Source organism: Anarhichas minor, unplaced genomic scaffold, assembly GCF_050575085.1.
Source record: "Anarhichas minor isolate MPS153535 unplaced genomic scaffold, ASM5057508v1 ptg000021l, whole genome shotgun sequence".
In the NCBI taxonomy this organism is placed as follows: domain Eukaryota; kingdom Metazoa; phylum Chordata; class Actinopteri; order Perciformes; family Anarhichadidae; genus Anarhichas; species Anarhichas minor.
The window spans coordinates 5,235,241-5,251,336 of record NW_027466467.1 but is presented as its reverse complement, the minus strand read 5'-3'; the positions used below and the strand labels follow the sequence as shown (position 1 = coordinate 5,251,336).

Here is a 16,096-nt window from a genome sequence, read left to right as displayed (position 1 = left end):
CGGAAACCCAGTGTAAGTAATATACATATATATATATATATATATATATATATATATATATATATATATATATATATATATATATATATATATATATATATATATATATATATATATATAATAACTTTTATTTTATTTAGTTGTATCTTATTGTATAGGTTATTTTTCCATGATGATGTCGCTCTTGCCATTGCAGTGCTTTATATATAGATATTATATATGTCTATATATATATTTTAGATGTTTATATTTATTTTATTTTGTTGTTGTATCTTATTGTATAGGTTATTCTTCCATAATGATGTCGCTCGTGCCTCATCTGTTGCTGAACAGGCAGTGACCTCACGGCGCCATGTTAAAATGCTCCCTCCTCTTTGCCTGTGAGGTCTTAGCATAGCTAGCAGCAGCTACACGACCAGTCTGCTTCTTTACATCCACTAGACTGACAAGAGAGCAACGGCGTGATGGAAATTGACTCGCTTCAAGAGGCGCTCAGAGGTCACTTCTGTTTACTTCGACAGATGTCGTGTTTATCGAGACCACACGTTGTACTCGTGCCTCCGAATTTGCTATATTATTAAAAAAAAAAAATGCACACGGATTCTAGCTAACAAGCTAATGTCGCTTGCTAGCTGCTAGCTAACGCTAACTGTACAAGCGGTTTTCACGGAAATGGTTAGCTCTCTGTCCAATTCATTAGCCAGGGGAAGAAAGCTAACCAAACTGTGATGCTTCTTTTTATCCGTACTCCCGGACGCATATGTATTTAATAATATAATTTGATTTAATTTAGCTAACGGACGTTATTGTTCTGAGAGGAAATATCTGGCCGGTGTCACCGGCTAATCGGTTAGACTGCTGTTTTACCGGCTAACTTCAAATGCTAGCCACAGTGCGTTAAACTTGAGCTAGTTATAGCTAGCATAGGGACCTAGCTTAGATGGATAGCACCCACTAGCCTGCTAACGTTACGTTATGTAAATAGCTAAATTGACAATGTTATCAGCCAAAGTGTCTCCAGAGACCCGCTAAACAAGCTTCGTTTAGTCTGCTTAATGCAGCCAAAACACCCAAAAGCTGTACAGCCGAGTTATTAAAAACTGGAGGTTAAATCAAAGCCTGTCCTCCCGATCAGGCTAAAGTACACAATGTAATGTCGGTGTGTGTTTGTTTTTCTCTCCTCAGATTTTGATAAGAAACCAAAGTCGGAGTCGTCTCCTCTTCTGGAACAGTTTCTATGTCACATTGCCAAAACTGGAGAGACCATGTAAGTGAACATAGCAGATAAATGAATAACGTTACTACAACACTCGTATGTTATTATTTATTATACAACTGTTTGCATAACCATTTGTAAATGTGCAGCATTTCCAGCAGGTCCAGCAATAAGGTTTATACGGAATTTGCAGAATTTATATTTTCTTAGTTCATCGTGCGATTTTGACGTCATTGCCTCTTCCTGTGTGAAGTGCAACTGTGTGTCTTGCCTCTTCCTGTGTGACATGCAACCATTGCATGCAACACAGTGTGTCCTGTATACTAATGTGCTGATCCCTATTCTGCTTACCATTTTCCTCTAGGGTTCAATGGTCTCAATTTAAGGACTACTTCCTGTTTAAATTGGAGACGGTGATGGACGACTTTAGCGCCTCAGCGTCTGAGCAAAGAGGTCCCGCAAATCCCAACGTGGAGTCCATTCCATTTGAAGACATGAAGGAGAGAATCCTGAAGATTGTGAAGGGTTACAATGGGTAGGTGACCAGCTAAAATAGCACATATCTGTCAGGCAGCAATGGTGGCAGGCTGACTGTATGGATGGAGAAGTCAGATATAACTTGTCTGGTTCTGGATATATCTGTTCTACAACATAATTATTATGTTTTTCATCCTGTGTGACTGCTGTAAAATTGCCCGGTATGCCCATTTTTGTCACAATGCAATGTGTCAGTGATGGTGCAAAGTAATGATTCATGGGTGACACAAATCTCAGTTTACTCATGCTGTGTAGACTATCTACTGACACATTCGTCCTCTGCAACGATGGTGATGTAACGCAAGAGAAGACCTGATTGTGAGGTTGCTCGGCTCCATTTTGATATGAGATGCAGACCAGAGACACACGGGTGTAGAACGGAGCTTGACCCAGTAAGACTAACTATAACTTAGACCCAGCCCAACTCGAGGGGTTTGGAGGAACCAGGCGGGCTCGTGACAGCTTCTACATCAGATGCTAACCGGTAAAAGGAAGTCTAAGGGGCTTCTAAAAACGCTAGCCGTGCTGCTTTCATCCAAGGTGCTTGGGCTGTTGCACTCCTGCCGTTACTAACCAACGAAAACCCGGGTGCTACTATGATGACAGTAAACCTCACGGACTAAATTGAACAAAGTCAAAACAAAGATAAGGTGGCTTTACTGCTCCATTTATCCATTTGTTTGGCTGACATGTCAACACAGATGTTGTGATGTCTTTGGACAGTTTTTATCTCGGGACTCAGCCATTGCGTTAGGGCCGAGCTATATGGAGAAAATGTTGTATATTTCTAAACCAAATACCTCTTAACGTTGTTGTGGAGATATTGTCGTGTTGACTATTGGCATTGGTGGTTTCATAAAATATTCATCCAATGAGATATTTGTTAAATATTCGACAGTACTGGAGGATATAATAATTAACGAGCCCCTTAATGATCCCAAAAGTTGTACAGGTTAGGTGTACATTAATGTCCTCTGTTAAAGTAATGAAACCAAAGTGATAACTACGTCAAATAGGTCTGAATCGACAAGAAATTGCCCGACAAGAAGTTTAATAATCAATTGATTGTTTTGAGTTTTTTTTAATGCCCCGCTTCCAACCTTTTGCAAAATGAGGATTTGCTGCTTTTCATTATTTTATACGACAGTAAACTGAATATCTGAAGAAGACACCGTGGGCTCTGGGAACTTGTGATTGAGATTTTATATGTTTTCGACATTTTATAGACCCAAGTGATGAATCGAGGAAATAATCATCCGACTAATTGATTATGATAGTTTGTAAAAGTTAGACGTGATTGAGTGATATGTTTAATAAGTATAAATGATCCCAAATGCTATTAGTTGACAACTGTCACGTAATCGTGCTACAGTAGTGTACTCTATATCTTTCCCTTCTCTCGTGATGTTGATGCACATTAACTCCAAAGCGCCAGCTATTCCTGAGTTTCACCAAATTTACTAAATAGAAGAATAAAACAAAATGTGCAAATTAGTGTAGAAGACCACCTAAATGACACATTTCCCATTCACTGCATATTCACTCTGTTGCTTTTTTGTCTTAATTCTAGAATTCCATTTACGATCCAGCGCTTGTGCGAGCTGCTCACAGAACCCAAGAGGAACTACACAGGAACAGATAAGTTTCTTCGGGGGGTGGAGAAGGTATGTCCTCATCATCGTGGCTGTTTTTTCTTTTTGTTCCTTAAATATCTAACCTGCTCTCACCTGTTATCACTCATTTATGAATTCTTGTTTCTGTCCAGAACGTAATGGTGGTGAGCTGTGTTCACCCAACCTCAGAGTAAGTGTCTTCTTCAAATGAAACGCTTTCCCTTCAGAATAAAACCAAATAACAACTGGATATCATGTTTTGGTGAATCATGTTTTAATTAAAGGGTTTTTGTTTTTCATAACTTGCTTGTACAGAAAAAATGGATGCAGTGCGGTGAACAGAATGAACGGAGTGATGCTTCCTGGGAACACATCTGCTTTTACAGAGAGGTTGTGTTGGGGACAGATGTGGTCCTTGATCCTAAAATACACATAAAGATTTTTGTCATTATTGTTAAAATGTTATTTTTTTCTTCAGTCCTTTTCCTCATGTTTTGATGTTTTTATTAGGAAAGTGAACGGTCCTGGAACTCCCCGGCCGCTGACCCGACCGAAGCTGTCTCTGGCCCACTCACTAGCAGCCAACGGGCTGCCCGACAGCACCGACGACAAAGACCTCAACACGGAGCAGGACGACGACGACGACAAAGACTCCAGGTATGTCGGAGGCTATAACGCACCAGGAAGTCTATTCCAAACCTGCTGGAATCACATTTTGTATCTCCTGCGTCTCCTTTTTTTTGTTCGCCAGCGAGGTGTCGGCGTCAGGAGGCTCCCTGGGGAGCTCGGTGAAGAACAAACACCAAGAAGACGAGGAAGAGGACATGGAATCCGAGCAGCAGGAAGTGAAGAGACTTAAGTTCAGCAAGGACGACGAGGACGAGGACGACGACGAGGACGAGGAGGAAGACCAGGAGGCGGACACGCTGAGGCCTTTACACGCCACCTGCCTCTCAAAGGAGGCAGAAGCCATGGTCCAGGAGGACGAGGAAGAGGAGAAGGCTGGGTACGGCAAGGAGAATGAAGCCTCCAGCAGTGCTGCCTCCGCCGAGGACCAAGGTACTCTTGATTTTATTTTATGTGTGTGTTAATTGGTTTGTTTGTGATGCGTTACTGAGGAAATTATGGTATGGACTGTTCATGCACCAACACTTTCTTAAAACAGCCGAGTTCACTCAGGAAGGTAATGGAAAACGTGAGCGATGCTGCAATTGCACTTTATTTGGCTGCACATTACACTCGATAGTCAGTTTGTTAGCTACAGGTGCGTTATTGTTTCTATAATTGTGTCCACCTTATTGTTATCAATGTGGGTATTCTAAATAACAAAACACACCTCTGTTACTGTATATACAGTTCAGCAGCACAACAAACTGTAGCCTCCAAAATGATGCTAAAGTTGTTTCAACACATCTCTAAAACTGAATATTGTTACCTTTCTATTGACTGCTTGATTAGCCTGCACTAGTTTTAGTACCGTATTAAATGCTGAAAATATCAAACCTACAGTGTGACGGGCAATGACAGTTCATTGTTGAGCTTTAAATTATTGATTTTAATTAAATGATTGTTCATGTCCTTTAATGTCAACTCATTGCTGACTGTGGACATGTAGCCTCTTTGTGTTTCTCTTTTTATGATTTGAATAATTATCATTTTACATGAGCATCTTATAGCAACAATAGATTATTCTTCCAAAATGACCCGACCCGCAAACCTAATGTGGGCAATCTTCAGGCTTAAGATGCTGAATGTTAAGAGTGTGATATTCTTTTCTTTAAATATGTCTAAAAATATAAATGTGATCTAGCTTTTCTGCCATAATGAAAGGAAGCTGGTTGCCTGACCAGCTGACACGCAAATCAGTCGTTCATCTATCTCGAACCGTCGGGGAAATATTTGGGTCGTTTCAGTCTAAAACTCGAAACGCACTTTGTAATCGCGTCTTTTTATTTTCTTTTTTGCACCACAGAACCAACGAGCAGCACGCAGGCGGAGGCGTGTGCGAGCTCCGGACCGGAGGCCGAGCGGGCCGAGAGGGAGGTGCCGTGCGGCTCCCAGGAGGAGGGCAGTGACATGGATCAGACGGAGCAGCAGGCGCCCGCAGGCGTCCTGGAGAACCCCGAGACCAGCGAGGAAAGCAACAGCGACCCAGTAAGCAGCAGCAGCAGCAGCAGCAGCAGCAGCGGCAGCAGCGGCGGCAGCAGCGGTAGCAGCTGTAGCATAGAGGAGAGTTTAGAAGCGACCAGAGAAGACATAGCTCTCGCTCCCTCCAGCAGTACGCCTGAAGCTCCTACAGAGGGCGCCATGGAAAGTGCCACCTTGAACACTGGGACCACTGAGGAGCCCATGGAGCAGGACTAGACTGAAGCCCCCCCCCCTCCCTCCCTCCCTGCAGCCATGTGTGACCATGAACCAGCTTGTCCTTGAATCCAGCTTGACTGTCACTGGGAATGAGGACAACGATACCTCGTACACAGGACGGACGCCGCCTCGTCCCCACTTTTTGGACACTCCTCCAAAATGGCTACCTGGCATTGATGTGGGCATACAAATAAATTTTCATTTGAAGTTTTCTTTCTTTTAAACTGGAATATTTTATTGATCTTCTTATCCTCTGTTTTAAAGTTTCCCTTAAAAGGGGGTTGGTTGCAGCAGTTTTGAGTTTCTCGGCTGGATTCTTTCTTCTTTTTTTTATGTTGGACGGGGTTGTCCGGATGCCGGTGTTGTGCCGGGGTTGTCCGGATGCCGGGGTTGTCCGGATGCCGGGGTTGTGCCGGGGTGGTCCGGTTCTTTCTCTTCTACCGCTCACACCAACCATTCGGACCTTGTGACCAGATTGTAGTCGCTGTTTTCTACGCCCGGTGTGCTACGCTACCAGGGTCAGAGCAAAGCCACACCAGCCCCCTGATTATTTATGAAATGGTTTAAAGATCTGAGCTACCGATTCCCACCCCCACCACCACTATATTATTACTCCACCAAGTTCCACCAAGCTGTTGAGAACATGCATTGTTTTAAAATTGATTTCTCTCTCCTTATGAGATGAGACTTTTCTTTTCTCCATTGTGTTTTTTTTGTTTGTTTTCAATGATACACTACCAATCCCACTAACAATACAATGACATGCTACCTTGTTGAGGCGTCTTCTGTAAAATGATATATTTTGGATGCATAAAACCACCATAATTTATATGATCATTTCAATTCAATTGGTTATTTTGGAGTATGTTTTTATTTCAATTTGTCTTTTTGTTTTGTTCCGTCTGCCAGTTGTAGTTTACAAAACCAGCTGTAAGTACAAAGATGACTTCTGCTTTCTTTGTATTGTGATGTCACCATGTTGTTTCACCGACCGATAATATGGAGCAGTCTCTGGTTCCAGCTCTACACCTGTTTCTGCAGCTGTACTTTTTGATATTTAGAATTTTAAATTTCTGTAAAGTAGATTTTTGTAGATTGTAATACAGTATGTGTTCACTGCCTTTGTGAAACCATATATAATTGTATAATTTCTGTGTATACTCTGAATGCTTTTGCTTTCAGTGCGGTATTCAGAAACGGCAATAAATGTTAACATTTTTATGCGTGGTGGTCTTGCTTACTTTTTAGTTTATGTCACCAGAAGCGACTCGTTAGCGACATTAGCTACACTTGTGCTTCTCCTGCTGACTAATGAAATTGACAGTAGTTTGATTGCTTTGACACTTGGAACTACCTTTTTATTTCTCCACTTCTATTTTGGAAGCTAACCTTTGACTCGAGCAACACAAACCTCTGCTGTGCCCAAACTCCACACTGCGTACTAATTGTCTGCAGTGTGTACCAGAGTACTACTTAATCGTGGTGTATTAATAGGTAGTGATGCGGTAGGTGTGAAAAGATTCCAAAATACAGCTTCAGCGCATCAGTGCCAATTAACAAATCAAAGAATTTAACAAAAAGTGTTTGGCAAGCGTCTCCCGTAGAGGCCCACCATCTGTTAGTGGGGCTCTGGTCATAATCTGAATATACAGAGGGACGAATAAATTAAGTCCTAATATCTGCTTCCACTGCTGTCTTTTGTCTGCTGAAATTTGCCCAGGCCCCCGGAGGAAATAAACTGCATTAATCCACGCCGCGCTGGTTTAACGGTGGGCTTTGAAGACTTCTCTCCGGGGAAACAAATACCAGGTCAGGAGGGATATTAAAAACGGGTCGACACCAAATGACTTTTAATCTGACCGTAGCTTTATGAACGGCAGAGGATATGGACAGCAGGAGGAGGAGGAGGAGGGAGGCTTTTAAAGAGAGATGTCTATGACTCGTCGCACTGTACCTTAGTTACTCCTCACTTTTACAATGTCATCGCTGCACTTGCAGATTTTTTGCTTTGGGCCCCAAATGATATCTCCACTGCCTTCTGTGTCTGCAGCCGTGGGGAACAGGACTCCTATCAGCAGGGTGTAACATCTTAGAAAGGTAAATACTCCAGCCTGCCTGTTGTCAGAGCAGCAAGCTGCCTCTGGCCTCCCCGAGAAGCAAAAAATAAATAAATTAAATTGAAAGTGAAGGAAAACACTCTGCAGGGCATTTTCTTTTCTTTGCATTCCAATTGTTTTTCAGAATTATAAAAAAAAAAAAAAAGGATGTTAGTGTTTATTTCCCAAGTAAATTGTGTGTCAGTATCTATGCGTGTATAATTTATACAGCGATAGCTGCAGTGAGTGGAGTGAAGCCTTTGATCAAACTACTAAAGTAACTATGAAATTAAACTCTTCCTCAATTTCACTTCTGGCCCCTCATGGACCCCTGGGGGCCTCTGGACTACACAAAAAAAAAAAGCCCACTGTGCTGCCGGATGTAGTTATACTTGAGCTTCATGCTTCACTACCTGCCTCGAGAGAAGAACTGTTAAATGGATCCGTGGTCAGCGTTAGTGCATATAATCAAACTAATTGTCTGGAGTCATCAGGTTAAGGGGGAAGCGCTTCAGTGTAGGACACACTCGGTGACACTGACGGGATTAACAGGAGAAGTACATCAAGTCTTCAGAAAAGTCATTATAACACAGGAGTTTCTCTTTTAGTCCGAGAGTATTGCATATTGAAGAGGATTGAAAAGTTCACCGATGGAGCTGCAGCAGCACCGTGTCCTCTCAGACCGGGGCTATCTCCGTGCCATCCAATAGAGGGTACTGTTTAGTTTCCGAGCCAGACCAAACATGCTTTGCCTGCCCCTGAAATCAGAATGTGCGCCGACTCCTCCTCCTGCTTCCGAATGCAGGCTGTGACGCATTCAATATGCCTCCTTACACACATTGCCTTCAGTCGCCTCACACAAAGAAGACATCATGGCCTCCTTCAGCTCCGTCCAGCGCTGCCTGCTCGGCAAACCTCTCGCCTGGTGCTCCAGGGAGAACACGCTTGCCTGTGAATGAATATGAGATGGCATAACCGTATTTTTCCTTGTATTGTCCAAATGCCAGTTAGTTTCTGCTGCCGCTTGGTTTAAAACATGTGACACATTTATCACGCCTCCTCAAAAGAACCACAGACATCAGATCGACTCCCACGTGTCTCGTTTCTCACGCTTTTATCAGATGGGATCTAGAATACGCTGCTTGTAAATACCGGCTTCTTTCCTTGTGGTGAATTCCTTGTCACGTCATATATTTCATGAGAAAATAAAGGTGACACATTTTCTCTGTTGAAAACATTTATTCCCCCCCCCCCCACTTCAAGAACACCAAGTCAACCTAAAACTGGAGGCAGCAGGGTGAGGCTCCACCACAGGAGGCCTCCAGACAGACTTCACAAGCACCGCTGCAGCAAAGTGGGGACAGTTAGAAATACTACCCTAATGTACTGAAATGGTCAATTGAAAAAAAAAAAGGGAGAGATTCAGTTATTTTGACGTCCAGGCTCCAGTGGGGGTTTGAGGAATGGATTTGAATGTGGCTCAGTGTGGGGGCACCAACCTCAGGTGGCTGCTGTTTGAATTTCCACTTCTCTGTCAGAATGGCATCATCATCACACAGAGAGAGAGAGAGAGAGAGAGAAGCTGCGAGTGGAAGACTGCTTTGATTCAGCTGGTCTATTTGTGTCAATGCCCATCAGAGTCCTCTCTGAGATCGGCTTCACGTCCCGTCAGAAAATGCCAGGATGGAAAGTTCTGAGACATCACACGATGCACAAAGTGTACGCCGGGTTGGTGCGCAGTAAGATCCTGGCTGTGAGCTCGGCTGGGGAAAGGATGGCAGTGTTACAAGAACTGTAAGCGAAAGGGTGAGTGTGAGTGCGACTCCTACAGAAGCGCTTTGCCTTGTGGTTCAAAGACATGCATCTTGGTTTCGCAGACACATGAAAATACTAGACAGTTAATAGAAAACACATCTAGGACAATCTTTCAAGGTATTCCAGCACCCAGTAGCGTCGCCAACTTTTGGTTTAACCCACAGGTGACCCGAGATGTCTCCTTTTTAATAAGCAGTTCCAGAGAGGGTACTGTGGAGGTCATGTTGGCTTTACAGGCGCCAGTTCTTACACTACTTGGAAGCCAATGTAGAGATCTAAGGAGGTGAAATCAGGTGAAAGTAGTCTTGTTAGGACTCTGGCTGCGTCGGCCTGTTGAAGTAGAGCAGTAAGCTCTATACTAATCTAACTAACTAGAGAAGAATGTAGTTTTTCTGCATCTACCATGACAGGAAGTCTCTCACTTGAGATATATTGTTAGGTATGCAAGCGGTCAGCCTGATGTACTGACACTCATGGTGCCCAGAGGATACATCCTAAAGATTCTGGTGTTTCGCTGACTTTTCCTGCGGGTAACAATTTTCATTTATCCGGAGAAATATCTCCACATCCCATCTATGGATTTCCACAAAAAAATGTTACAGATATTCATAGTCCCCGGATGATGTATCCCAGAGACGTTTGTGATCCGCTGACTTTTCATCCAGCAGCACCACGAGGTTGACATTTTCTTATTTTAAGTGAAACTCAAGTGAAAGTCTCGGCGACTATCGGATCAATTGTCATGGATTTTGGTTTGGACATCCGTGTTCCCCCAGGATGCAACTGTAATAACTTCCACGAATCAGGAATCAACAATAATGACCTGTGCGGCACTTCCAGGGGAGAAAGCAGCTAATTGAGAAAATGTTTCCCGTCACAGGAGCGTAGCAAAATAACAAAATTTCTGTTTTTTCATTGTTGAGTTGCAGGAAAGTGTGTTCCATTCAGTTCTTTATGTCTTAATCAACTGGGTAAATGATGGTATGTTTAGCAGTGTTTCATACTGCCACATCTCAACCAACCCACCTCCAGCTCTTTGTAAGCATAAATGTGTCCCACCGTATCAAAAAATGCTAACTTTCTCAATGTTTTCTATGTTTCTGATGCTCAAGCAGTGACAACATTGCAATTTTATTCATATTCAAACGTAAATATCCCTCTAAAATAAGGAGCATTACCAGTATTCCTCCGGTTATGGCCTTCTTGCCAGTTTACTACACCCTAATGAAGTACACTAATTGACTTTACTCGACATGTTGGCAGCACAGTGCCGGTCTGCTTCCTCCCCCGCCACTCTGTCTAATGGCACTGAAGGGTCTTGTTGATAACAGCCCCATGCTTTTAGAGGCCATTTTCACAGATGCGAACTGCTCTTTGCGCCGGGTTGTAAAAAGTGTGAATGTGAGGCTAATAAAGGTGCAATTACAGCAATCGAGTGTGTACGTGTTGATACCGCTGTTGCAGGCTGGTATGTATGCATCCTGCTGCCGAGGAGGCCGGCTGCTTGGATGCTTTACGATAATGATGATAATGGCTCGTTAGGCCAAACCGGAGAGGCACACGGCGGAGTGTCTGTCTGAGCCGCTGCTCTCTGTCCAAGCAAACACTGACATGTAGTGATTCGTCAGGCCTGTGGTTCAAGTATGTCTGACGGTAAATAAATAAGAAAGTGACCGGGCGTGACACTCTTTCCACGACATGCAATTATTTATTTGAGCTCCTCAAAAGCAGCGAAATGGAAATGGACTCTGTACTGATTCGACTTTCAGCCGGAAGAACATAACGTTGAAATGTAGCTTGTGAGAACATGGACGTTTGAGAAGAACTGCTGCTGTGGAAGGCCCGGGGTTAAAAAACAACAACGTGTGCCATGAGCACAGTCCATCCACAACGCCAAACCGAGCCTTTGTCACATTTAGAGCAGCTTGTTGTATTCTAAAATCGATAGGCAGGAAATAAGACTTGCTCACACGGAGCCGGTCACACAGCTGAGGGGTTCTAGAGACCAGCGTTTTATGTGCACAGCACTTGAATTACTAGCGAGACGTCATGGCACATGCATTATAAATGAACGGGCCAGGTGGACAGTAAATATTAATAGGCTGACATCTAAATTGTAAGAATCAAGCTTTGCTAAATATGTGAACTTCAGCCTTACCTCATGCTCTCTGGGGATATTAATAATTGCTAATGGTCAATAAAAGCCCAACCAAACTACACACATACACAAGAACCCATACACATGCACATTTATTGTCACTACAAATACACCCATACTCACTTATACGGACACATTTCTGTCCTGCTTGTATACTGTACCAATAATGTCCTTTTAAAAAATCTAAATCACTGATGTTTTTTTCATAAACAGTTTGAGTACATGTTTTGTTTCATTAACTTAAAAAAAAAAAAAAAAAGAAGATGTCTTTGCAAAGTCTTTCAATTATGTCTTGTATCATGCTGAGATTGTAATTCCTTACTCCAGTGGTTCTCAAAGTGGAACCCTTGGCGGGGATGCTCTGAAAACGAGGAGCAGTTTAATTTTACCACCGTTTAATTTCGCAATTACATCGTTAGCTTGTAGAACTCTCTTGAGGAGCAGACAGAGTCAAAAGCCAATATAATCCTTAGATTAACAGAAATGTTTGACACGGTCAGATTAATCATCTAGAGCTCTGAAAGGCTCAAAGACACGCATAAGTGTTTTAAGCCTAACCATGGGCGAAGAAGTAAAGTTACCCAACAGCAGAATTACTACATCCAAGGCCACTGGGACACACTAAGTCTGTTTTCTAGCATACTAAATAGTACGGTAGTGTAGGTATTGGAACGCACAGAGAATTAACTTTTGGAGAACCACAACCTGACGTCACACAGCAGCAATGGCCAATCACGTAACCAGAGTCGTACAACCCAGCCATGAAGAAACAAAAGACTTTAATCGGTGTGCAGACGCTTGGTGTCAATGGGCCATTAAGTGACATAAAGTAGTTATACCTACAAAAACGTAATGTACTATACTTTGTATATCACCCACGTAATCAAACTGAATATAATCCATGTAATTGTGAGCCAGGACAGGTGACCTACTATAAAGGTAGGCGCGCTGATTGCTTGTTGTTGCTGGACATTCATAGGAAAAATCCACGAAAAATAACAAAATAACTTTTTGTCAGATATCATAATGCACCGTTGTATGAGGATACATTGAGTTACATGATGTAACCATTTCTTGGCAACCAGCGCTGATCGGCTGATGACCTTCTGGCTCCGGCTTCTTATTGGCTCCCTCTCCCAGAATCAATCTTCTTATCTATCTCTGATCCGTCGAATACAATTGATCCCATTGGAAGCATTCCTTCCAATGCTATGGCTTAGCGAAGTCTGGATGTTGTTATCTTGTAAAGTTTGCCTGAAGTTTCATGGAAACGCATAATGGAACTTCCAAGAGAGGTTTCACGATCTGGGGGGCATGACTCATTTTATCTGCTTGTTCAGATTTAATATTTCTTTTCCACGGGATGTGAGCGGCCTTTACACCCACTTGTACAGCATGGTGCAGGTCACCACTGAAGATAGAAGATACCATTTCACAAGAAAGATGTCGGGAAGTTCAAGTGCCCATTACAAACAAGGACCAATGGTCTCTGTCTTGTGTTATTTGGTCGCTACGTTTTTTAATCATAGCACATTATCTGTGTTCAATCTCTATAACCAAAACTCTGCTCATTTCTCGGCGGCTGTGTTTTTTTTCATCAGGTTCATGCAGTCAGCCTGTTGTGACAGTTCTGTACTTAACACTTCATGACGTCGGTGGCATCAAGCGCCGCACTCCGCAGAGTCTCTTTGAACATGAGCGCTGATACTCTCTGCACAGGGGTGAGCTAAATCATTTGGATCCAGTGGGAAATGTGGTCTTTCTTTCTCTCCTTCCTTCTTCAGTTGCCGACCGAAGCCCATCATTTGGAATAATGGATAAATTAGCTGTCAACCAATAAATCTGCGGAGCGGGAGACTTAGAGGTCCATGCGATCTGACCCAGGAACAACTGCGCTGTGAGAATAGTTGAGCAGAGAGGGGACGAGCTGTGGGAGGACGGACCGCTGTGAGTTACGGCTCCGCTGGGCCATAAAAAACACAAGCAGCGGGGCCTTTGAAGCGAACAAGTCAATGCAAGGGTCAAATACGCAGTTAGGAGACATTTACGCGTCTTTGGCTTTCAAAGAGTTGGCTGGCATTTCGCATTCATGTGGTGGAAAACATGCAAGAAGATGAGAAAAAGAACATTTTCAAATGAAGTTGGAAAATAGCTAAATTCCACTTAAAGAAATGGAATTTGTACAGTATGGTGTGCAGAATCTCCAGTACAGTTTGTCATACAAAAACATTTTGAGTGAAGAAAGTATGTGTCTGGATTCATTTGTAACCACTGATGTTTTGTCATTGTGAAAGTCCTTCTTATCTAGTTAAGGTGAAGGTTTACGGAACACATTTATTCTTCTAGCTGACCGAACACTTGCTGCCTTATTGCCTCTTGTGGCGGCTGCAACCAGCCTCGACCAGGCACAGCGAAGCGTCCTGTAGCCGACCATCCTTCTGGAAAAAGACTGCGCTGCTGCATCTCACCTGCCTAAGTAGATCAGCCTGGACAATTGGACTGTGCCATTCTATGACAGACAGGGGGGGTGTTCTCAGGAACCACTACATGTGCAACACAGAGGAGGAATGTCTTCGCTCCCCTGCAATCAACTATGGACGGGCCAGCATAGTATATATAATCATGCAGTTGTGCAATGGGGGGTAGTGTTTCTTGGTCAGAAGAGCACGCACTCTTAAGTTGTGCTTAGACTTCAGTGCAATTATTTTAACTTTATATAGTTATTCTAATTTGTCACTTTTGCTTGAATTTGTTACCTATCTTAATTCTTTTAAATACTTCGAGTGAATAAAATCCCTATTTTTTCCCCCCCTTTACCTGCTCTCTCAGCTTTATGCGTACCCTGGTCCTTCACACCTCTCCTGACCTTTTAGTCGAAGTGCAAAGAAATGACAGAAGCATCAGCGGCCCGCGGGCCCGACCACTGACAATCACGGTGCCACCATACACTTTGTTTCAGACCACTGGGAAGGTCGCTCAGAGTTGTGGAATCTGAACCTTCAAATCAAGCTTTCTTCTTTGACTTTTAAGTCCACGTCATGGGGGCAATGGACCCCTCGGGGGTGTGTGTGTATATATATATATATATATATATATATATATATATATATATATATATATATATATATATATATATATATATATATATATATATATATATATATATATATATATATATATATATATATATATATATATATATATATATATATACATACACACACACACAAAACAGGAGAAACTTCTCCTTCCAGCTCCCCTTCCCTGATTGGGAAAAGTTTCTGTGCTTTTATATAAAGCACATTGATTTGAACTATTGGCAACTGAGAATCAACATCATCAAAATGATCACATGATCAATATTCTACTCCTGATCTACATTCTAACTGGTTCTTGCAGGTTGTCCGGGCTCATGTCTCCTGCGTGTTCCTGTCCTGTTCATTAATCATCGTAATGTCTCGGTGTTGTTCCGTCTGGTACTTGTGATAAATCAGAGCGGGTCGTGGGTTTTACTATTCACTTTATGTATGTGATATATTTCGTTACCTTTGGAGATTTGCCCATCTGTCACGGCTGTCACGTACAATTTCACAGCGAACGTGATAAAATGCTGTAAAATACAATGAAGTTGTCACTTCTTGAAAACAATCCCCAGTTTGTATTTCATTGTTGTCATGTTTGACATTACTGCAGGCAGCATGAAAGATGAAGTCGGCCGAGATACTGATAAAAGCAATTTACGGTTCTTCACAGAGTTGTGTATAAATACACAGCAATTGCGCTGCCCCAGTCCATAGATCACTTACAAAACATATTTTCGATAAGTGTGCTTTCTAAAGTCTAGTTGTGTCTTTTGGGACCTCTTAGAAAAACCATATTTGAGGTAATTTTCTATTGTACATTAAAAAGCAATGCATTTGTTGTATTTTTACTCAGTTCAGAGGGAAAGATCCATTTGATATAAAACAGTAAATCTATTGCTGCTAATATCTTGCGAGGTTATCACAGTAGTCTTAGTACAATGGACTTAAACCGCTCATCACTCCAGCAAGTCGAGGTCAGAATGATTGCTCTCAACACACAAATATACAGTAATTACATTTTGGGAAAAATACACTACATCACTAGTGAAGATATGTGCATGATCCCGACTGGTAACGAGTGCTGGAAACTCTATTGCCCCAAGTTTGAATGCAACTTTTTGCGATATTTCAATTTCCCATGCTGAGCTGCAGTTTTACATCAGCAATATTCCTCTGGCTTTACCTTTTATTGTGAATATCACATCTTTTTGGAA

General features: G+C 42.4%; 1 protein-coding gene across 1 annotated transcript; it reads left to right on the top strand.

The window, feature by feature from the left end:
* The first annotated feature begins 360 nt into the window (after window positions 1-360).
* ppp4r2b (protein phosphatase 4, regulatory subunit 2b) lies at window positions 361-6,951 on the top strand. The gene is made up of 9 exons (XM_076095878.1): window positions 361-498; window positions 1,186-1,267; window positions 1,581-1,751; window positions 3,324-3,417; window positions 3,519-3,556; window positions 3,682-3,756; window positions 3,877-4,023; window positions 4,118-4,425; window positions 5,339-6,951. The coding sequence occupies exons 1-9, from the start codon at window positions 465-467 to the stop codon at window positions 5,728-5,730; spliced, it is 1,341 nt and encodes a 446-aa protein (XP_075951993.1). The 5' UTR covers window positions 361-464; the 3' UTR covers window positions 5,731-6,951.
* The last annotated feature ends 9,145 nt before the right edge of the window (window positions 6,952-16,096 follow it).

Coding starts and splice junctions, on each gene's coding strand:
- ppp4r2b (XM_076095878.1), top strand. CDS start 465: ATGGAAATTGACTCGCTTCAAGAGGCGCTCAGAG. Junction 499..1,185: donor GCTTCAAGAGGCGCTCAGAG/GTCACTTCTGTT, acceptor TTCTCTCCTCAG/ATTTTGATAAGAAACCAAAG. Junction 4,024..4,117: donor GACGACGACAAAGACTCCAG/GTATGTCGGAGG, acceptor TTTGTTCGCCAG/CGAGGTGTCGGCGTCAGGAG.